General features: G+C 32.8%; 1 protein-coding gene across 1 annotated transcript; it reads right to left on the bottom strand.

Annotated features, from left to right (window-relative positions):
• Nucleotides 1–1,575: 1,575 nt before the first annotated feature.
• On the bottom strand, nucleotides 1,576–21,585 carry LOC145306891 (venom dipeptidyl peptidase 4-like). The gene is made up of 13 exons (XM_080149234.1): nucleotides 21,549–21,585; nucleotides 15,060–15,208; nucleotides 14,679–14,723; nucleotides 13,614–13,688; nucleotides 13,134–13,207; nucleotides 11,436–11,487; nucleotides 7,643–7,686; nucleotides 6,817–6,870; nucleotides 6,188–6,244; nucleotides 5,725–5,781; nucleotides 3,436–5,182; nucleotides 2,932–3,071; nucleotides 1,576–2,491 (listed from the first exon to the last, which is right to left on the bottom strand). The coding sequence occupies exons 1-13, from the start codon at nucleotides 21,583–21,585 to the stop codon at nucleotides 2,389–2,391; spliced, it is 2,634 nt and encodes an 877-aa protein (XP_080005360.1). The 3' UTR covers nucleotides 1,576–2,388.
• Between the last annotated feature and the right edge of the window lie 3,623 nt (nucleotides 21,586–25,208).

Raw genomic sequence — 25,208 nt, 5'->3', positions numbered from 1 at the left:
ATCCATAAAAGCGAAGCTCTGAATGGTAGGACAAACGAACATTAACACTTGTAGAGTGTTAGAACTGAATAATCAGAAAATAAATGTATAAAAGTCGAGACATACTTGTAAGTAAATTTGTTGAAAAACTGCTAACATACAGGATATTAATGTTTAAGGACATACTTACATTTTTACGACTTGATTATAGAGATGCTTTGCTTATAACAATCTACTTTGTTGTACTAGGAATCAGTATTTAAAAATCAGATGAATAGGATAATTTTAACATAAAAAATTTTGTTGTCAAAAAAGTTAAAAAATATGCTTGTTTTAAATGGACGTAACAAATATAGAGTTGCTACGCTTTCTAAATTGTACCTAACTAATACAGGAATCACCATGCAAAGTTTGAAATCGCTAGGCCAATTCTAACATGCTTAAATCAATGAAAAGATCTAATCGGACGGACTGACCGACCCTAATCATAGAAAAACTTATTTTCATATCTATGTTATTAGCGACTGCAACCCTAGCATCCAAAGGTTCTGTACACAAAGGGGTAAAAAGGGGGCAAAAATAGCTTAAAACCATTAAAATACTTTAATCTAAATATTAAATATCCTAATATAATCATTAGACCTATAATAAGCTTTATTTAAAGGGCAGGGGGGGTAAGGACAATAGCATATAACCACTACAAGACATTTATAAAGCTTCATTGAAAAGTACAACCAATTCGGACCTGCATTTTATGAGATCTTTAGCTTCAGACAAAAAAAAACTTATTACTTTATTATTGTACTAGCGGCTACGCCCCTAGAAGCCTTTAGTGTCACTTTAAATGTTTATTTTCAAATATATAAACCAAAACCAAAGTGTGAAAACCAAAGTTTTCTATGTTGCGTTCAAATGTCTACGTAAAAAAATTTGATTTTTTGTGATTTCTCTTGAGAGGGTGGTGGTACCCTCCCCCAAAGTAGTTGTTAGCCCTCCCAGGACCTATGAGAAGCTACCCTGTAAGGAGAACCTGATCGGTTTAGTGGTAAGCAAGATCCTTCGGTACAAACAGACATACACACAGACAAACAGACAGACATCCTGTTACTTTAATATAAGGATATATATTAAGTATAAACACAAAATGTAAAAGCAAAAATGATGTCAGTTTTTATAAAAAAAAATAATCTAGAAAGATAATTTATTTTGTTATTATGGGAAAAATATAATTTCATTGGTTGCTATTGAAAATAAACAGCTGAAATTTTCAGATTAAATTTTGATTGGATTGTATAAAGTAGATATCAAACAAATGTTTACCAGTAAATCTAATCTACTTGAGGGCAAATTCTATTTTACAATATTTACAGTACAAAATAAGAACATCTTATAAACATCCAACATAATACGATATGATAAAAAGTATTTGAAAATTGTCAAAATTTACTAAAGGGATAGTTGCATGAAGTGCTTTTCAGAAAAATCATTTCAAGCATAAGTTACAATTATATCATCAAACATATTTAATTTTGTATTACAATATATAACAAACAAATAGACATCACTAAAATGCTGTTATTGTGAAAATAAGCCAGTTATAGAAATTGTATAAATCACAAAAATACAGTTTTAAAGTCTTGATATTTTTAAAACTACATGCTAGAAAAATTAAATCATTTTAAATAGATATAGTTTAAACCATTGAACAGAAAAAAATGGGGTTCACTAAAATCAAGTTTAAATGCATTTCATGCAACTACCCCAAAAATTAAAAGGTTTTTTTTAAATTCTTTTAAAAATATGCCTTGTTTTTTATGAATTTTCTTTGAAACCATTGGAAGATTTTTTAGGAATTATTTGAGTGTTGCTATTGATTGTAATTCAATCTGATCAGTATGAGCAATATTATTGGTTTAAATTATGTCACATGATCAAATTAAGCACTGCTATTGGCTAAAATAATACAAACAATAAAAATTGAGCAATACTATTGGCTCAACTCATGTAACATGATCAAATGTAGCATTGCTATTTGCTGAAACATTTCACAAACAATAAAAATAAGTAATCCTATTGGTTCAACTCATCTCACATAATCAAATTGAGCATTGCTATTGGCTGAAACATTTCTCCAACAAAGAAATTGTATAATCCTATTGGCTTAACTCTTGTCACATTATCAAAAGGATCACTGCTATTGGCTTAAACATTTCACAAACAATAAAATTAAGCAATCCTATTGGCTTAAATCATATCACATGATAAAAAGGAGCATTGCTATTGGCTGAAAATATTTCACAAACAATGAAATTGAACAATCCTATTAGCTCAAATCATATCACATGATAAAATGGAGCGATGCTATTGGCTGTAACACCTCTCAGACAATGAAAGTGAGATATTGGTTGTTTAACTACTGAAACAATCATTGAGGATGAAGTCAGTGAGTGAATGGTAGAAATGTGGGCGGAGACCAACCAGTCCATGGGCTTCGTCAGAATAACTCAGCTGCCTATAAAGTAAACATTTATAAGTACCCAAAGTTATATAATAACACTTTCTTATTTATTAACTTAACAACTTTTGGGACTTTAGTTAATTTTGATTGGTTGATTCATTTAGTTGAGTGTTGAAACGTTTCAGCCACTAATTTTAATCTACAGAAGGGGTAATTTTGTGTATCATTATTGGGGATGTACATCAATTTATCAGGTTTTGTCTTATCCTTTTAGATCCTTGATTATATCTGACATGAGAATTTTCCTCCCCCAGATACCTGGCCAAAGTTGAATAAGAAAACATTGTTATAAAACTTTGGGTACTAGTGTAATAATTGTCCATTGTCTCCTCTTTTTCTGGTTTTTAACACACTCATAAATTTATCAAAAGCCCCGGAAGGAGGGCACATTGAAAAACTGTGAATTATACTGGTACCCAAAGTTTTACAAATACCTGAACAAAACATTGGCCTCCTCCAAGGATCTGGCTAACATCATGGAGTTCTGATAGTGGGCATTATCATCTGCTGACCCATGAACCAATAAAAATTTCTTCCCAGCAAATTTAGCTGCCTGAGCAGATACATCACTAGCCTAAACATTATATAATACATGATTTGTTGTTGATATTACCTATCATTTACAGGGATCAGGACATCCATGAAGGTTATCCTCCGGAGTGGGAAGACCCATGTATCTCTCAGTGTGTATGGAATCATAATAGATCCAGTTTGTCACTGGTAATAGTAACAGTAACAAGCCATTTTCACAGTAGCAGCAGTAGGAACCATTTTTAAGGTCTTTAGTTATGACCCAGTGTGGGACCAAGATTCAATCCTATCACCTTCTCAACTATGAGCAGATGTGCTATGTGTTGAGCCATGGTCGCGGGGAGTAACTGGAGTAACACTTATTGGATCGGGATACCTTATTAGGTTACCTTATCGGATCAGTTTACCTGATATCCACGAAGATTATCCTCTGGAGTGGGGAGACCCAGGTATCTCTCAGTATGGATGGAGTCATAATAGATCCAGTTAGTCACTGGAGCAACACTTATCCCACACTTGAAGATGTTTCCTCTATCAGAATCCCTGGCAAGAACACTGGCTGTCACAAAGCCTCCATAGCTCCAGCCCCAGATGGCAACCTTGGACTTGTCAATAAAGTTATACAGAATAACAAGCTGGGTGGTAACATCAATCTGGTCATCTACCTCTACCTGTCCAATATTGTAATAGATCTCATACAGCATGTCATCGCCTTTGAACCCAGATCCTCTGCCATCAATAAAACCATAGATAATGTTTTCTGAGGTGGTTAGATATGTTCCCCAATCCAAGTGGAACCTGTCATTTACCTGCTGTGAATTGGGACCTCCATAAACATTTATGATCAGGGGGTACTTTTTATTTTCAGAGAAATCTGGAGGCAAGTACAGTCTCACTTTGGCCATGTACTTCCCATTGGCCACTGGAATGTCCAAATTAGATACCTTGGGAAGGCGTTTTCTTGCCAGGTCTGTGGATAACTGTCCATTATCTACCAGGATATCCAGTCTCTTGTGTGGGTTAGTCTGGTACAGGTACACCTGAGGCACATGAGGTCCATCACATGACATGGCATAGAAACTGTGGTCAGCAGAGAATTCAAATTCATTAAAGCCACAGGCACCACCACGAGAGTTCAGCTCCTGGCAACTCAAACATGTGACCCGACCAGGATGTCCAGACTCCAGGTCTGTCACCTTGTACAGGTGGCGTTCACCAGGACTATTTTCTTTGGTAGCCTTGAAATAAATTTCATGATTGACTTGATCCCAGTGAAGAATGTTAGTGACTACCATAGCTCCACTGGTGATGGGTACTCTCTGGTTTGTATCTCTATTGATCACATTTACCTGTTTAAATCCATTAGCAGAGAGTGCCATGGCAAATTTTCTACCATCCTTAGTAAAAACTGGAGCCTCTTCTAATTCCAACCATCCATTTGGTGAAGTCATAACCAGACTATCCTGACAGTCTGGATTGCTGGCGGACAGACGACAGATATTGACCACGGAATAGTTTTGATGTCTGTTCTCCCACGTCATAGCAATTTCATTATCAGTAGGCCAAGTAACAGCATAAATAATACTCTCTCTATTCTTAAAATAAGACGGAGAGTCTAATTTCTGGGGCCTTGGTGTTCTGGTGACACCTCGGACAGTTGTTGTGAACACGGTCACTGTCGGATTGGTTCGTCCCGGCTTTGGATATCTTAGCGGAGTCTGAATAGGATACTGGAACTGAAGGTTGGAAGGTTGACCATAGTGGGTAATTGTCATTACATCAACACTTGTATCATTAAACTCAATCCAAGCAATTCTATCTCCATTTGGACTGAACCATAATGCTCGTGTGTCACTCAAAACCTCCTCCTCGTAAACCCAATCCGCAACTCCATTAAAGACTACACCTGGTGTTCCAGAGACTGTAATGGGCACATCTTGTGATTCAGGAGTTTCTCTGTAGTAAATATTAGCACCAAACACATAGGCGATGCTAGAACCCACAGGTCCCCACTCTGCATATTCAATTGGTAAATGTGGAGGGGAAGTGCCAGGGGTTGGACCTCCACCCTGGAGACCTCCCGGGACCCCAGGGGTTACCTCAACCCCCAGGGATCTTAGCAGCGCGTCTAGATCCGGCTGCAGCTTCACGCGTCTTAATAGATAGAAAGATAGATAAATAGATAAAAGGTAAATAGTTATTGAAATATATTGTAAAAATAGTGGCTCCCACCCCCCAAGAAAATAACTTAATACCACCTCAGGACAAGTAGATATATTCTCTGAAGAGTAGAATCCAATCGTTTAAGTGGTTACAAAGATCTTAAGCTTCTGACTGAGGGATGGATGGACAGACGGACAAACTGACTAACATCAAAGTATTTGAATTGTAAATCTAGGAGAATTATATTTAAAGGGATGACAAAAGAAATAATAACAACCTAAAGCCCTCCCAAGACTCAAATCTAAAAATAAAATACCTTCAAGCAATCCTGGAATCTATTATATAAAAGGATTATAAACTGATATAAGTATTTAAGATAGCTTGAAGAAAGGGTGAGAGAGAGTAAGAGAGAGAGAGAAAGAAAAGATATCTACAGGAAGAGATGTAAAAATAATCTACCATGACTAAAAACATTGAGACAGACGTACAGACACACAGTCAGACCCTAATTATATATTAGCTACGCCACTTACCTTCCACTCCTGATATTGTATACCTCATACTGAGCTAGAAAACTATGTCGGAACAATCTATACATAATTATAGATGAGCTATACTACTTACTTTCCACTCCTGATATTGTATACCTCATACTGAGCTAGGAAACTATGTCGGAACAATCTATACATAATTATATAGATGAGCTATACTACTTACTTTCCACTCCTGATATTGTATACCTCATACTGAGCTAGGAAACTATGTCGGAACAATCTATACATAAATATATAGATGAGCTATGCTACTTACCTTCCACTCCTGATATTGTATACCTCATACCGAGCTAGGAAACTATGTCAGAACAATCTATACATAATTATATAGATGAGCTATGCAACTTACCTTCCACTCCTGATATTGTAGACCTCATACTGAGCTAGGAAACTATGTCAGAACAATCTATACATAATTATATAGATGAGCTATGCTACTTACCTTCCACTCCTGATATTGTAGACCTCATACTGAGCTAAGAAACTATGTCGGAACAATCTATAAATAAATATGTTATTATTAACTTTAGGGGAGTTGTTACGCTTCAGGTACAAGTCCTCTCCACGTCACCTTTGAACATACTCTGCATTTCAAATTGCAATGTAACGCGCTCAATCACCTAGGGTATCAACACCCATCAGACAACCAACCCTTTGATTGCATGACCTTTGTCTGAGAAGTCCTAACTGTGCATGGTAATGAGTTGCGCCTGTTTTGGGCCGAGGCATTCCCCCTACTCTAACTATTTATGTCACTCATCTAACATAGCAGCAGTAGGAATGATGTCTTTAGTCATAACATGGTACTATCACCTACCCGACAACGAGCGGATGCGCTACGTGTTTCAATCGTTTCAACTCCAAATTGTAATCTATAGAAGGGGTAATTTTGTTTATTATCATTGGGGACGTACAAGAGTAGATCAGCCATTGTCTTATCCCTCTAGAACCCTTAGTTTTATAGTTATTTTTTACCCTGTATTATAGACATCTTTCCGTGAATATTATGTGAATAGTATGCATGAGAACCAGTGCTAATCCAGTGGATATCTCCTTGAATAAAAAAGTTACCTTTGAGGTCTAAATGCCAGCATAACATATTGTCCGTCAGGTGATAACTTGAACCTAAAATTAAATAAAATTTAAATGTTTTCCATCAAAGTGCCTACTTGTTCACTGAATCCCCCCCCCCCCAAAAAAAATAAATGGGGTTGGTTGTTTTCCATGGGGCCTTAAATATGCGGGGTCTTTAAAGATGCAGAAAATATGAAAAATATAAAAACAAATCTACGACAAGAAAAAACACAATTTCATGCAGGACAAATAAAATTCCAGTAAGACTTTGAAACCGATGAATATCTGCTGGATTATAAATAACCGGTTCTTAGCAATACGGATAAATAGACATTTTTCCACAAACATTAAATTGAAAACCATAAAATTATTGTCAGTTTTGTTAGTTTGGACCTTCAGCCACTCTTTTTCATTTTCATATATGCGGGAAGCATGCAATAAATAATTAATATACTGCTATAAGCAAAATAAAATTACTATCCTAAGATAATTGTTAGGACACATATAATATGTATAAAGTGGACGGACGGATAGACAGACTTTTTAGAGACCTTTATTACAACAATTTACAATGTTATAAGCGAAGCATCTTTATAATCAAGTCCTAAATATGTTAGTATGTCCTTAAACCGTATCATGTATTTAAGCAGTTTTGCAACAAATTTACATACAATTACGTTAATTTAGTTTTGTGCATCAATATTCTGCTTGTTCAGTTCTGACACTTTATAAGTTAATGTTTGTTTGTCCTACCATTTCAGAGCATTGCTTTATGGATGTTGTCATCCTTGTTTTCTTTAAAATAACTAAAAATTAAATTTACCTGAAAACTCTTGGGTCTCTCATGATATTACCAGGTACGATTACCTAAACAAGTATAAAGTAACAGGATGTCAATCTGTATGTTTGTCTGAAACAAATTGTTTAATTCTATTTAGTATGTCTGTTTTTCTGTATGTATGTATGTCTAAAAGAACTATCCTATAATATAAAGTAAAAGGATATTTGTTTGTTTGTCCAAAACAAATTGTTTAATTCTATTAAGTATGTTTATGTCTAAAGGATGTCTATTTTTCTGTCTGTATGTACATCTTAAATAATTATACTATAATATAGAGTAACAGGATTTTTGTATGTATTATGTATTAAGGTATATAAAAGTATAAGAGTCGAAGCAAAATTGTAAGTCAATTTTTTGTAAAACTGCTTGTTACAGGATAATGTTTATGGACATACTTACATTTTTAGGACTTGATTATAGAGTTGCTTCGCTTATAATATTGAACTTTGTTGTACAAGGAATCAATATACCAAAAATCAGATCAAACGGATAGATTGATCACATAAAAATTTGTTGTTAAAAAGTAGAAAAATCAACATGTTTAAAATGGACGTACGGACATTCAGTAATGATTACAGAGTTGCTATGCTTCTAAATCGTACCTAACTACAACAGGAATCATCATGCAAAGTTTGAAAATGATAGGACAATTATAACATGCCTAAATTAGCGAAAAAAAGCGATCTGTCTCGGACGGACGGACATACGGGACGACCCTAATTATAGAAAAGCTTTTAAAAATAATTATCCCATAATATAAAATAATATGATGTATGTCTGTATGTATGTATCTCCGAAACCAACCACCCTATAATATGTATCTCAAAAAAACTATTCTAAAATGTAAAGTAAAAGGATGTCTATATGTCTTAATGTATGTCATAAAAAAATATTCTATTATATTAAGAAACAGAATGTCTGTCTATATGTAAGTCTAAAAAAAATTATCCCATCCTTATACTAAAGTAACAGGATGTCTGTGTGTGTATCTGTGTGTCTGTACCAAAGGACCTCGCTTACCGCTGGACCGATCGGGTTCTCCGTAACAGGGTAGCTTCTCATAGGTCCCGGGAAGGTTTATAACTATTTTGGGGGAGGGTACCACCACCCTCCCAAGAGAAATCACAATAAAATCAAAAATATTAAATATTTCCGCCGCATAGTGTTGCTAACATAGTTGCGCTACGTAGTCGCGCTGCGTAGACGCTTGAATTTAACAATTGAAAACATAGACAAGTTATTTCTCAAATTAGATATTTAAAATAAAAAAAAAACATTTAAAGGCCACTAGAGGCCTCTAGGGGCGTAGCCGCTAGTAATAATATAAAGTAACATAATATTTGTATGCTTGTATGTAAGTTTAAAATACTATCTGAGAGCTTCAGTTGTGCTGAGAGCTTCAGAATGAAAACATCTCATTCCTACACACACACCTCAGTTAAACTCACTGTATTTGTGAAAGCATTTACCAGGTAAGCAATTTAACACTAACTATGTTACTAATACAAAAAAACACTTACACTGACTTTAAAAAAATAAGAAAAGGTTACTACACAAAATAAAATCCTAACACACTAAAAAAAAATAAAAAAAAAAGGTAACTACACAAAATAAAATCCTAACACACTCTAGTATGGAGCGCAAATTTGAAAACCTTAAAACAAAACTACTTAATAGGCTTCAAGCCAGCAACAAACAAAAATTTAAGGACAAAACGACTAAACTACTTAATACTAGAGTATAATAAATCGAAACTACTAAGTTAAAATTCATACTTTTAAGAGAAAAAAAAAATCTGCTGACTTAATTCTTAGAAATATTCATTGATTCGTCAAAAATAAAATTAAAACTGCTAATTGCTGAGTTTTAAGTTATAAAATTACAATCTTATTCATGAACAGTCAATAATATTAATTAAATATAATCAAGTCCTTAAAAGGACACTCCTAATTACTAAAATCAAAAATCAATTTCTTTATTTTAGATCAACAGCTCGCTCTGGAATCAAAACTCTGACACACAGCTCATAACGCAAACAGAGAAAACTCAAACACTCAGTGACAGAAAAACAAAACAAACCACCAATAAAAACACAAACATATACAAACCTGAAAACTCACCACCAAAAAAAAAATAAAAAAAAATACTATGAAATTACTCTTTGTAAATTACAACAAGAGCAAAAAATATACAAAGACAAAGAATAATAAAATAAAACTACTATGACATGACATAAAATGACAAAATAACCCAACTGACAGTGTATGTGATTTAACCATTTACAGCTAGTTTGCAAAGAGATACTATATAAAATAAAAATAAACAACTACTGTATTAAATAACAAAAAAAAGTAACAATATGAACCATAAACCTGCTTACCGGAAGTTTTTTTCTTTCATAAGTATCCATACTTTCATAAGTATGTTATCATTCTCAGGGCGAAGGGGGATAGGCAGGAATGAAGGCTACTAAATTTAAAAAATATAACACATTAAACATGACTTTTAGCCTTTCAGCCTGTCTTGTCCTTCTGCCGCCTTCACCCAATCCCCAACCTGAAAAACAGAACCAAGTTGTGGGTAAATCTACAAAGTACCAAGATACAGTGTAGTGCCATGAATCTTCCTAGTTATATTTTAATATATAATACTGTATATGTTAATTGTAATTCATTATTAAATCCTAATGTGCTTTATTATTATATTATATGTAACTAGTGGAATAATAATAAATCTATCTATCTATCTTCTTATTTTATAAAGAAGAAAGCTTTTTTGTCTGTAGTGAAGAATCTCGCTAACCACTGAACCGATTGGGTTCTCCTTAACAGGGTAGCTCTTCATAGGTCCCGGGAAGGTTTATACCTATCTTGGGTTAGGTAACCACCACCCTCCCAAGAGAAATCGCCCTAGAAAAAAATCCCCCCCAGAAAAAAAATTTAAAAAATTGATTTTGGTATTAAACTTCCCACTCCTCAAGTGCACCTAGAGGCCTCTGGGGGCGTAGCCGCTAGTCCAATTAACATGATGTCTATATGTATGTATGTTTGTATGTTTGTATGCACATGTCTAAAAAATATATCCTATAATATAGAGTAACAGAATATCAATCTATCTGTATGTATGTCTGAAATAATAATGCTATAATGTAAAGTAAAAGGATGTCTTTATGTATGTTATAAAAAATTATCTTATTATATAAAGAATCAGAATGTCTGTCTAAAATAATAATGCTTTAATATAAACTTAAACGGAATGTCCCCAAAGTTTTATGATAACAGATTCTTATTCGTTGTGTTAACATTTTTGGGGACTTTAGTGACTGTTGATTGGTTGGATTATTAAGTTTAATATACTGAATGGGTAATTTTATATATCATCATTGGGGATGTACATCAATTTATCGGACATTGTCTTATCCCTTTATATCCCTGCATCACACTAGATTTTCTACTACCGCAAAATGCCACTAAATTTGTCATAATCCTAGCAGACGAAACTTACTAGCACAAAATGTCGCTGAATTTGTCATAATCCTAGCAGACGAAACTTACTAGTTACAAATGCCGCAAAATTTGTCATAATCCTAGCAGACGAAACTTACTAGCACAAAATGCCGCTGAATTTGTCATGATCCTAGCAGACGAAACTTACTAGCACAAAATGCCGCTGAATTTGTCATGATCCTAGCAGACGAAACTTACTTGGTTAAAATGCTGTAAAATTTGTCATAATCCTAGCAGACGAAACTCGGATAAAATAATTATCCACTTACCCTGGGATTTCCACGCACAGCATCAACAAGGACGAGACTATCATCAACATCTCTGAAATTTCAAAGAAAGATTAGTTATTTCTTGCATCGTATTATAAATGGCTTTCCACGGATATAGAATGTACAATTATGAGATTAAAACTAGTTTTTTAGCCCCCAGGTGCCGAAGGCACCTGCTAAAAAAATGGTTTTAATCTTATGATTGTACATTTTAATATTCCTAGAAAGCTGATTATAAAAGGATGCTAGACATAGTTTTTTCGTATGGATGAGAACCGGTTATTATCCACCAGATTCGAATGAATACGAGAATAAATTTTTCTGTATAACCTTGAAAACAACTAATATATCTGGTGGATTAGAACCGATTCTCAGCCATACTGAAAAATTATGTCTAGCTTCGTATTATATCCAGTTTTCTACAAATATATCTAACAATATACAAACATAAGAATGAATCCAGTTTTATTTAGTCAACCTCATACTGTCCACCAACCCAGGATAAGTAAGGGGAGCCAAATCCGTTTTATAGTCATTCGGAGATAATAAGTGCTATGCAAAATTTTAATATAATTGTTAAATATTAGGCTTTATTTTAGTGGTTAATTGCTTGTTCTAAAAAAAGGTTCAGATGCGCGATTCTGACATATCTATCTATCTATCTATCTAAGTATTTTTTATAGAGCCAATTTTGAAATAGTTATAAACCTTCCCAGGACTTATAAGAAGCTACAATATAAAAAGAACCATATCTATCTATCTATCTATGTATCTATCTATCTATCTATCTATCTATCTATCTATCTATCTATCTATCTATCTATCTATCTATCTATCTATCTATCTATCTATCTATCTATCTATCTATCTATCTATCTATCTATCTATCTATCTATCTATCTATCTATCTATCTATCTATCTATCTATCTATCTATCTATCTATCTATCTATCTATCTATCTATCTATCTATCTATCTATCTATCTATCTATCTATCTATCTATCTATCTATCTATCTATCTATCTATCTATCTATCTATCTATCTATCTATCTATCTATCTATCTATCTATCTATCTATCTATCTATCTATCTATCTATCTATCTATCTATCTATCTATCTATCTATCTATCTATCTATCTATCTATCTATCAATTTATCTATCTATCTATTTATCTATTTATCAATTTATCTATCTATCTATTTATCTATTTATCTATCTATCTATCTATCTATCTATCTATCTATCTATCTATCTATCTATCTATCTATCTATCTATCTATCTATCTATCTATCTATCTATCTATCTATCTATCTATCTATCTTTCTATCTATCTATCTATCTATCTATCTATCTATCTATCTATCTATCTATCTATCTATCTATCTATCTATCTATCTATCTATCTATCTATCTATCTATCTATCTATCTATCTATCTATCTATCTATCTATCTATCTATCTATCTATCTATCTATCTATCTATCTATCTATCTATCTATCTATCTATCTATCTATCTATCTATCTATCTATCTATCTATCTATCTATCTATCTATCTATCTATCTATCTATCTATCTATCTATCTATCTATCTATCTATCTATCTATCTATCTATCTATCTATTTATCTATCTATCTATCTATCTATCTATCTATCTATCTATCTATCTATCTATCTATCTATTTATCTATACCTGAAGACATATTCAGAATTACCCACCCAGGTTCCATTCCAAGTTTCAGATCTAAAGTTATTGTCCAGAATTTCCTATAAAAAAAATTTTGTAAATGGAGAAATATGTGACGTCATAAAAATGAGTGATTGATTATCCATCATTTTTTAAGGGTTTCCTACAATTATTGTCCAAAATTTCCTATAACAATTTTTTTGTAATTTTCAGGACTCTTAACCTTAAACTATTAGAGGAAAGCACCGGGTTTACTCATTGAAGCCAAGAATTAGGTATAACCAACAAGCAAAATAAATCTAAAATTATATTTGGGGGGCAAATGGAGAGGTTGTTATTTTTACTATGTGTTGCCCCCCCAACAACAGCTTAAAAATATGTCTAGGTTTCGTAATTTGTTTTCCAACTTATCGGTATAATCTGCATTGAAGCTTTTTATAGTGCCTATATAAAAAAAATGACGTCATATAACGTATGTATGTATACCTGAAGGGAAAAGGTTGTTTTAGAGTTTCTACCCTGAGCAAATTGAGCATCTCTTTTTTCTCTGTATAAATATTCCTAAAAATAAGAAATTTTTTATTAAAAGAACTATATTACTGTAGTATATAAATTTTGTTGATAACCAATTGAAGAGAATTTATGCTTCTCTAACATGGCAGGAAAATAGCTAATCCTTTTCTTATCCAATGTAACACCACCGAACCTAGTAAAAAAGTCTGACTCTGATTATGACGTCCAAAAAAATTACAAATGAGTGGCCACTATAAATTTTACCATTGGTCAATTAAAGTGTAAACTGGCCTCTCATTTTACGTCATAATCAGAGTCAGACACTTTTACTAGGTTCAACACCACCCCATCTGCCATCGCCAGACCATTATGGTCCTTTTTATATCGCACCACTGAACTCTAAGAACTAATGTAAATAAGACCCTGATTGGTCCAGCGGTTAGCAGGAACCTTTGATACAAACACCCCGGTAGACAGACTGACAAATAAACAGACAGACAGACGGACAGATAGACATCCTACCTCTATATAAAATGACAAATATATATTTACCTAGATGAGAGAGAAAGGGGACAATGGACTGTTTATTACACCAGTCTCTACAGTCCTATGATATCGTTTCTTATTTGTTGGCTTAACAGCTTTAGTGACTTTTGATTGGTTGGTTAATTAAGTAGGGTGTCTAAACATTTCAACCACTACAGAAGTGGTAATTTATGTATTATCATTTGGGATGTGCATCAATTTATCGGCCATTGTCTTATTCCTTTAGATTTCTGATATTTACTTTAGTTTGAGGACCTTAGAGAATTTTGATTGGTTGGTTAAATTAAGTTGGATGTCCAACATTTCAACTACTTATTGCAATCTACAGAAGGGGTCACTTTGAACCTAGTAATAGTGTCTAACTTTTTATCTTTGTGACGTAACAAAAATCCATCTCTTTTTTAGGGGTTTTCTTTCCCACTTCCCCTCTCATCCTTCGATTTTTGTTACGTCACAAGGATAAAAAGTTAGACACTATTACTAGGTTCTTACCTGACTATCAATATCTTCACCAAAAAAGGATTGGATTTTCAATTTCTAAAACAAAATAAAAAATTAATTTTCATCAAAAATTAAATAAAGTTGTCTCTGATGATTCAAAATAAGGGAAGAATTGTTATTTATTATTGTTGACAGCCTTCGGCTCCTTTGGGGCTAACAAATCAAGTTTTAATCTTATAATTTTTATCTTATCATACTAGAAAAGTCAAATTTTCTTCTCAACTTTGGTTAGTTTATTAAGTTGATTGTTCAAACGTTTTAACCACTAATTTTTATCTGCAGAAGGGGTAGTTTTGTGTATCATCATCATTGGGGATGTACATCAATTTATCAGCCATTGTCTTATCCATTTAGATCCCTGAAAAAAATTACCTGATTTGTAATATTTAAATACGTGGCTGAACAAACAGATATTAAAGACACAAAAACTAAAATAAATAAAAGTTTTAAATTAATAGGATGTGATAGTGTGTGTTTTTTATCGAAAAGATTTTTCTGAACACTGAACTGATATGGTTCTCCTTTACAGTGAAGCTTCTCATAGTTCTAGAGAGGGGTAATAACTATTTTTTGGGAGGGTACCACCACCCTTCCAAGAAAGTTAACCCTAGAAAAAAAATTACCCCCTCGACTAGAATAAGATGCCCCTAGAGGCGAAGCCACTAGAATTTAAATTTTTGTTGTGTATTTTAAATTATATCTCGCAAATGGCTTCATCAATCGTTACATGTTTATTGAGCAGTTTATTATATAACTAGCGGCTACGCCCCTGGGGGCCTCTATGTTTTTTTTGTTTTTATTTGATAATACCTATCTATGTTGCGTTCAAGTGTGTATAAGTAAAAAAAAAAAATATTTTTTGTGATTTCTCTTGTGAGGGTGGGTACACACACATACATAGACATCCTGTTACTTTTTTAAAAGAAGAATAAAAACTACTCACCAAAACTAAAAATTATCAATCTGTCCAATTTTTTCATAATTTCAAGTAATTTTGACATTTTTCTTTTTGTTGATTGCTTGTGGGGGAGACTTACACCACCCATTTTTATTACATAACAAGGATGACAACATCCATAAAAGCGAAGCTCTGAAACGGTAGGACAAATATATAAATTATACGTTAATTTAGGGTGCTGAATGAATAATAAACCAACCAATCAAAATTCAAAAAAAAGTCCACAAAGTTGTTAAGCCAACAAATATTAAAAAGGTTATTATAAAACTTTAGGGACTAGTATAATAAACAGCCCAATGTCCCCTCCCTCCCTGGATATTTTAAACTTCTTTTGTTTATTAAAAGGTTAAGATTATGGTTATAGGATGGTAGGGAACATTGTAAATTACGTTTAACAAGAGTACCTCTTTTGCAGATTCAAATTAGTGGTTAAAAAGTATAATCACCTCTAGTTTGGAACAAAACAATAAAAGTACCCAAAGATTATGCGCCAACTAAAAGGATGGCGCGTGGTTATAAAAGTTTGGATACCCGTGTAATTTACAGTCCAATGTCCCCTCCCTCTCTCTCCCAGTTAGAAACCAAGCCCATTGTCAAGTCAGGGATCTTAAGGGATAAAACAATGGATGATAATAACACCTCGGGGCTAAAAAACTAGTTTTAATCTCATAATTGAACATTTTTATATTCGTAGAAAGCTGGATATAATACGATACTAGACATAGTTTTTTCGTATGGATGAGAACCGGTTCCTATCCACCGGATTCGAATGAATACCAAAAATAAAATTAACCTTTCTGTAGATTTTGGACACATTATAGTTCAAACAAACAAAAGCAAATGTAATAAAACTTTGGGAACCAGTTTAATTAACAGCCCAATGTCCTCCCTCCCTGAGATAGTAAGAAAGTGTCATTTAAAAAAAAAGTGAATCCCCATTTTTAAAAGCGAATATTTTTCAGAGAGAGAGAGGGGACAATGGGCTGTTTATTACACTAGTCCCCAAAGTTTTAAAAGCGAAGCTTTTCTGTAATTAGGTTCGGTCAGTCCGTCCGTCCGTAACAGATAGCCTTTTTTCGTTAATTTAGGCATGTTAGAATTGTCCTATCGATTTAAAACTTTGCATGATGTTTCCTGTAGTAGTAAATTTACGTATAATTTTGTCAAAACTTATATATATTCTTATTTTGTATTTTCAGTTCTGACACTCTACAAGAGTTAATGATCGTCTGTCATAACATTTCAGAGCTTCGCTTTTATGAATGTTGTCATCCTTGTTTTCTTGGTATTTAGTTATGTAAACTAACTATACCCTTCTCCTATCCTATGTATTTTCCCCTAAAGTTCCTTGTCAAACACAAAATCTCTTTTTCTCGTATTAATTCGAATCAGGTGGATAGGAACCAGTTCTCATCCATACGAAAAAAAACTATGTCCAGCATCGTATTATATCCAGCTTTCTACAAATATAAAAATGTACAATCATAAGATTAAAACCAGTTTTTTAGCCCGTGCCTTCGGCACCTTGGGGCTAAAAAACTGATGTTAATCTTATAATTGTACATTCTATATCCGCGGAAAGCTGTTTATAATACGATGCGAGAAATAACTATTATTTTTCTTAAATCTCACTAGAGAAACATGTTTTTGATAAAAATTAATAAAAAATGCTAAAAATATAATATTTAATATTTTTAGCCATGTATCTTCATCCTAATAATAAAGAAACAGGATGTCTGTTTGTCTGTTTGTTTGTACCGAAGTATTTCACTAACCGTTGAACAAATCAGGTTCTCCTTTACAGGGTAGCTCTTCAGGGTAGGTTTATAACTATTTTGGGGGAGGGTACCACCACCCTCCCAAGAGAAATCAAAATTAGAAAAATCCCCCCCCCCAAAAAAAAAATTTGCTTTTTTAAAAATCTAAAATAAAAAAACGGGTTTTGGTATTCATCCCCCCCTCCTTAAGCGCCCATAGAAGCCACTAGTGGCGTAACCGCTAGTAGACGATAAACTGATATACATTTCCAATGATAATAAACATGATTTTTCCTTCTGTAGATTAAAAGGATTGGTTAAAACATTTGGACACTACATAAGTTAACTTTTTTTTAAAATTTGTCTACAGTTCTTTTCAATAAATAATACACATATTTAGTGAATATTATCGTTCTACTGCTATTTTTAAGCCTTAAAACACACACCTTTACGGAATTTTACCCGCAACCTACTTCTCCCTTTGTACAACCCAACCAAAATTTAGTTAGTGTACCCAAAGTTTCAGAGCTAACGATTAAAATATAAAACTTTGGGTACCAGTGTAAATAATAGCACAATGTCCCCTCCCTCTCTGATTATAAAGGCTGATAAATTGATGTACATCCCCACTGATAATACACAAAATTACCCCTTTTTATATATTAAAAACAGTGGTGGAAAAGTTTAAACATTCAACTTTATAAAACAACCTATCAAAATCAACTTGTAAATCCAACGAATAAGAAAACTTTATCACAATACTTTGGGGACTAGTGTAATACACAGCCCCCTCTCTCTTTATATATCACTACTCCTCTAACGAAGCTTTAAAACTAACCAACGAACCAACTAGGCATCCTAAAAGTCTTCAAATGTCAAGTCTCTAACAAAAAGACAGCAATGTCTAAAATGCGGGAAGCCAAAATTCAATTGTGCTTATCTAAAGCTAAACACTTCTCGAAACGAGAATTAAATTTTTTCAGACAGAGAGAGGGGACAATGGGCTGTTTATTACACTAGTCCCCAAAGTTTCAGGGATCCTAAGGGATATGCCAATGGCCCAAGTATTCATGTACATCTCCAATTACTCATTTTGTAGATTGAAATTATTGGTGGAAACGTTTGGACACTCAAAGTTATGTTGCAAATTTTACATACAACATTAATAAAGCATAAATTAAAAGAGCGTTGAAATATTCATGAAGTTACAGTAAATATTTGTTTTAGTTATGAACCAAGTAACCAAAATTCAATAAAAGTCCCAAAGTTGTTGAGCCAACGAATAAGAAAACGTTATTATAAAACTTTGGGGATTACCCCTTTTGTAGATTACAATTAGTGTTTGAAACGTTTGGACACTAAGAGATATAAGTTTTCTGGAATTGTTATGTAGGGAGTAGATTTGAAATCTGCATCAAATTTTAAGGATTTTTTATAAAATTCGTTTTTTGTATAATTCTTTATCTAAAAGCGGAAATACAAATTAAGTTAATTAATTTTGGCATCTGTGATTGGTGGATTTAAAAAATCTGCGCTCTGATTGGATGTCGTACATCATTCAACCAATTAGAGCGCAGGTAGTTTAAAATCCACCTATCCTATTGGTCAAAATTAATTAACTTAAAATGTATTTTCGCTTTTAGATAAAGAATTTTACAAAAAACTAATTTTATAAAAAATCCTTAAAATTTGATGCAGATTTAAAATCTACTCCCTACCTTAAAAATTACGGAAAACTTATATCTCTTATTGGACACTCAACTTTATGAACCTACCAATCAAAATTCGATAAAAGTCCCCAAAGTTGTTAAACCAACGAATAAGAAAACATTATTATAAAACTTTGGGGACTAGTGTAATACACAGCCCATTGTCCCCTCTCTCTCTCTGCCAAAGTTTTTCTTATTTGTTAACTTGTAGATTACAATTAGTGGTTGAAATGTTTGCACTCTCAACTTTATGAACCAACCAATCAATATTCAATTAAAGTCCCCAAAGTTGTTAAACCAACAAATAAGAAAACGTTATTATATATATGTATCAGGGTATGTATATTAATTTATCAGCCATTGTCTTATACCTTTAGATCCCTGGAAATTTTGTTGTTGTGTAAGTTACAAAATAATTAGGAACATGTTTTTCAAGGCTTTACATCTATCTATTCAATTTCATATCTAAAGGGATAAGACAATGGCTGATAAATTGATGTAAATCCCCAATGCATATAAACAAAATTATTCCTTCTGTAAATTACAATTATTGCTTGAAACTTTTTAACACTCAACTTAATAAACCAACCAATCAAAATTCAATAAAAGACCCCAAAGTTGTTATAAAATTGGGGACCAGTGTAATAAACATGGCCCATTGTCCCTAATGATTTTATAATATACATACTACACGAAGTTGTGTCTACTTTTCATCTCATATAAACAAAGCTCGTTACAATGTTGTAATAGATAGATAATAGATATCTTTGATTTGGGCATGTTAGAATTTCCCTACCGATCTCGAACTTTGCATGATGATTTCTCTAACAGTTGGGTATAATTTAAAAAGTATAGCAACTCTGTAAACGTTAAATTAGGCATGTTAAAATTGTTCTATTGACTTCAAACTTTGCATGGCAATTCCTCTAACAGAAGGCACAATTTAGAAAGCATTGCAACTATGAAAACGTTAAATTAGGCATCTTAAAATTGTTTTATCGAGTTAAAACTTTGCATGGCAATTCCTTTACCAGAGATGTTATAATGGTATGTATGGCTATTGACCTGGGATCTAAAGGGATAAGACAATGGCCGATAAATTCATGTACATCCCCAATGATGATACACAAAATTACCCCCTCTGGAACGTAAAATTAGTGATTGAAACTTTTTAACACTCAACTTAATAAACCAACCAATCAAAATTAATTAAAAGTCCCCAAAGTTGTCAGCCGACGAACAAGAAAACGTTATTATAAAACTTTGGGGACCAGTGTAATAAGTCCCCTCTCTCTTTGGCTATTGACACTCCCTTTAAAAAGAAATGAAAAATATAAAAATGTATGAAAACTAAAATTTTTGGTAAATTCCAGTTTCTAAAATGGATGTATAATACGTGGATATTGTTAGAGATTCTCGTCAACCCTGATTAAATGTTTTTTTTTGCTAATAACCTCCCCTCCCATTCCTAACTTATACGCGCTCCAATCAACTCCCAAGACCATCGAGGAAGGTATTGACCAATATCTGATGATTATATTAGCAACCTAAATTAAGGAGAAAAATTCCCCTGTCAAAATATCCAATAATACTAAAATGTACAAAGAAAGTTTCAACTTTGAATGCAATGCAGGGAGAGGGGGGACATTGGTCTTTTTATTACACTAGTCCAAAAGATTTCTTATTTCTTGACTTAATAACTTTGGGGACTATTAAATTTTTGAATTTTGGTTGGCTGGTTCATTAAGTTGAATATCCAAATGTTTCAACAACTGATTGGTAATTATCCTTGGGGATAATATCAATTTATCAGTCATTGTCTTATCCCTATAGATACCTGAAAAAATGTATAGTCCTTGATTGTATATAGATATTAACTGACAAGGATACCAGCATCCAAAAGAAAGCCCATGTAAAACAATCATGACAAAGTAAGTAATAGAGCAAATGTTTAATCATTATCAAAAAGAAAACACGAAAACTCAAAGTAAACCACGAAACCTTTTAAGAAAAAAGTTAACTGACTGACAAACAGAAAAATCTATAATCCCAATAAAAATAAACAATATGACCCATTTCGTAAATTAAAAGCATTGCTTAAAAAAAGATTACACTACTAGTTTGGAATCGACCAACCAAAATAAAATTAAAGAATGCAAAGTTTTTGAGCCAACAAATAAGACAATATTGTTATAAAAACTTTGAGTTACTTTAAAATTTACATTCCTAAAGAAAATAGTCACAAACCTGCCTATTTATACTATATATAGTAAAAGTGATATTTTTTGCACCATAAATCTTAATTGAAAGTTGGACAAATAGATAGCATTTACACATTTTTTCAACAAAATTTAGAGGAATTTTTGAAACATTGAAATTACAAATAAACATAATTTTTAAATTTAAAAAATCATTTAGGTGTTCAAACAGAAGGAACTTGTCTCTATGTTGATCTCAGACCTCTTGATGAACATGTTGATGTGATTGTTGAACATAATCTTCACCTATAGATAGAGGGATAGGTAGATTAATTACAAGACAATAAATTGTAAATAAACCATAAGTGCCCCTAGAGGCTTCTTATATTGTGTTAAACCTATAGTATACATTTTTACTAAGAAGTGCTTATCTGTATTTTTAGTAGCGAAGCCACTCTATAATTCCAAATGTCCGTAAGTCCGTCTGTTCATAATTAGTGAATTGGGGTAAACATGATTTTCTCAGCTTCTATTCAAGATAGACAGCTGAAAATTTTAGTGAAAATCCTATGCCATATTCCCATGTAATCTCTACATTGTTTTGTCCATTTTCAGTTATCTGGGGTGCTAGATCAATTCCTAGATTTTCAAGTTTTCTTAATTTTTGCAACTCTTTTTCAAGATATAAAGCTAAAATTTTCAGGGAATAATTAATTTAACATTCTACATATTTTCACCTGGTTTCATTCAAATTTGTGTATTATTTGGGGGTTCTATATCGATTCCTAGATTTTTAGGTTTTTCTGATTGACAGCTGAAATTTTCAGGGATTGAATATTCTAATATTCCACATATTTCCATCAAGTTTCATTAAGATTTGTCTATTAATTGCGGTGCTAGACGATTCCTAGATTTTTTATCTTTAGTGATTTAAAGGTTGCATGATTTTAAAAGTTTCGTGATTTCTCTATTTTATCAAGTTTAATGATTTTTGTATGACACTGCTCTATAGTACATTTTTTCCAGATATCCCATCATACTTTTTGAGCTTCACAACTTATTGATGTTGTCATCCTTGTTTTAATACAATTATTCATCACCCAGCTTATCAATCTTTTGTTGGAAATTTTTTTTTGGTTTTAATCTGCAATTTTTTTGGTTTGAATCTGCAATTTTTTTATTCTGATCTTACAATGGCACATCAAACTACAACTTGCTCACTTATTTGAAACATTTTCCCTCTAATCAGACACTTATTGGAAAATTTCCTACAATGTATTTTATAATAATATTTTACTTCAATTTTTCCTTGTTACTTGGTAAGTAATGTTGACTAGATCTTTTCATGAAAATACCCTTTCCCGAATTTCATTCTTCTGCTAACCTAAAAAGTTACTTTCGGGGCCTAGAAATACATGTACAAAATTTCAGCTCTTTATCTCTACTGGCGACCTAGCGCCAGGCATGTAAAATATCAACAGATAACGGTAGCACGGCGGTTTTAACAATATCTCAGTAATGTGCAGTTTTTAAGCTATTCTGCATATTTCAATTTAAACACATAAGGCCAAAGATATTATATCCAAAAAATCTTTTGTCAAAGTCTACTCTACACCTAGCGCCAGTCAGTTTTCTAAAATCATGCATTTTATACCTGTGAAAAATGAAATCGCCAGCGCTAGGTGTAGAGTAGACTTTGACAAAAGATTTTTGGGATATCATATCTTAGGCCTTATGTGTTTAAGTTGAAATATGCAGAACACCTAAATTCACCTTCCAAGCCATTCTCTATGCATTTTAAATTTTTTTATGAAATAACGGGATTTCAAAACTGCCTTTTGAAAAGGCCTAAAAAGTATCTTTTTTTGTCCCTTTTTTCACTGTTTATAGTTACAACTTATTAAGATATTATTCTCAGTTAAAAAAAAATCGGCGCTTCCAGCACTAAAACCGGCAAAAACAGGCAGTTAAACTTCTGTACCCCAACTTAACCCCCTAACAGAACCCCCACTCTATCTCGGCTCCTGTTACAGATAGAGACTTAAAACTTTTTTCTGGTGGTTCATGTGTATTTTTAGAGAAAATTACTTTTCTAGTCATAGCGGTCAGACCGCTCCTTATCCGCTTTTTAGCGGCCAGCCGCTATATATTAAAACTGCTGTAGAGCAGCCAATTTTAAAGCTAAGAAAACCAAATTTTATGACGAACTATTATTTTTTATAACAAAAAAATACCTTTTCTGATCATCGCCGAAAAAAGACAAATAACGGAAACCGCCAATTTTGGCGGTAAAATGGCGGTTGGCAGCGCTAAGTAATATTTCAATCTGTTTATAGTTACAATTTATTAAGATATTACTCTCAGTTAAAAAGAATTGGCGCTTCCAGCACCAAAACCGGCAAAAACAGGCAGTTAAACTTCTGTATCCCTACTTAACCCCCTAACAGACCCCCCCCCCCTCTATCTCGGCTCCTGTTACAGATAGAGACGTAAAACTTTTTTCTGGTGGTTCATGTTTATTTTTAGAGAAAATTACTTTTTCTAGTCATAGCGGTCAGACCGCTCCTTATCCGCTTTTTAGCAGCCAGCCGCTCAATATTAAAACTGCTGTAGAGCAGCCAATTTTAAAGCTAAGAAAACCAAATTTTACGACGAACTATTATTTTTTATAACAAAAAAATACCTTTTCTGACCATCGCCAAAAAACGACAAATAACGGAAACCGACAATTTTGGCAGTAAAATTGCGGTTGGCAGCGCTAATTAATATTTTTATCTGTTTATGATCACAATAAAAGACTTCGTACAAAAATTGGCTGATTAAGGTCCAGAAAGGGGCAACACAGTTAATTGTTGAAACTAATGTAATAGATTTTTATTTTAGTCAGATGCCAGATGCAGGCAATTAAATAAATTAATATTTAGAAATAGGAAAGAAAACAAAGTCATTCCTAATTAGGACAGAAGTCATTGGAAATTGATCTAATTGATCTAAGGAAGGCTACTTATGTCCTTCATCTAACAAAATCTAACTTAACACATTAGTGACGAACCGGGTATTAAAACCCGGTTCCGAAAAATGGAAAAAAAAACAATTTCCGTTCTTCAAATTTCATCATCCCTTTGAGAGCCTCCCCTTTACTCCGTTCTTTATCTATTGTCCCTGGAGAGAAGTCTCAGATATGGATCTATGATATGGATAATATGGATCAACCACAAAAGAAAAGGTGCTTTAGAAAAACGTTAATAACTTTTTTGTTTTTATAGTTAAGTTGCTGATTTTTTTTGTGAAATCTAATGTTTATTGACAAGTACATCTATTTGTGAATTCGTTTTATTCAAATTATTATTTTTTTTATCATTTTTTTATGCCCTATTAGGACCCGGTTCGGCATGGCCATAAATACCCGACAGTTTTAAAACCCGGCTCGGTTTTGGTTTTATTACCCAATTTTAACTTTTCAACCATTAAATATTTTTTTATGATTTATTATTTTTGAGCCACCCTAATCAGTATACCCTAGTAATCTCTATATGTGTCCTCCAATAGTTTTGTGCTCTTTTTCTGTTATGTTTCATCCAATTTTATATGTTCTTTTTTTGTGTATGTCAGGTTTTAAAACTTGGACAAACGGGCTTTTTTACCCGGTTACGGCGGCCAAAACACTAAATTTGAAATAAATCGCTTCGTATATTACTTGTAACCCTATAGATTACATGAGGTTGTGTAGTTTTATATTACGGATCGTATCAAAGTTCTAAAAAGTGTTCATCTCACTTTGGGAGTTCAAAATTTATTTTTTATTTTTTTGTCGAAATAACAGGGTATTTAGGAAAAAGCGGCTTATAATGTTGACAGAAAACCACCCAAAACAGGTTTAAATACCCTTTGTGCATTTA

The sequence above is a fragment of the Acartia tonsa genome, chromosome 15, assembly GCF_053477335.1.
Source record: "Acartia tonsa isolate MP-2025a chromosome 15, ASM5347733v1, whole genome shotgun sequence".
NCBI lineage: Eukaryota > Metazoa > Arthropoda > Copepoda > Calanoida > Acartiidae > Acartia > Acartia tonsa.
This window is presented reverse-complemented; position numbering and strand designations above follow the sequence as displayed.

Bases quoted from the DNA above. Each gene is read 5' to 3' on its own strand.
- LOC145306891 (XM_080149234.1), bottom strand. From the start codon at position 21,585: ATGTTCATCAAGAGGTCTGAGATCAACATAGAGACAA. The intron at 13,208-13,613 runs GTATACATACAT...TTTTTTTTATAG, and splicing joins AAACAACCTTTTCCCTTCAG to GAAATTCTGGACAATAACTT. The intron at 5,183-5,724 runs GTAAGTGGCGTA...CTATCTATTAAG, and splicing joins TACAATATCAGGAGTGGAAG to ACGCGTGAAGCTGCAGCCGG.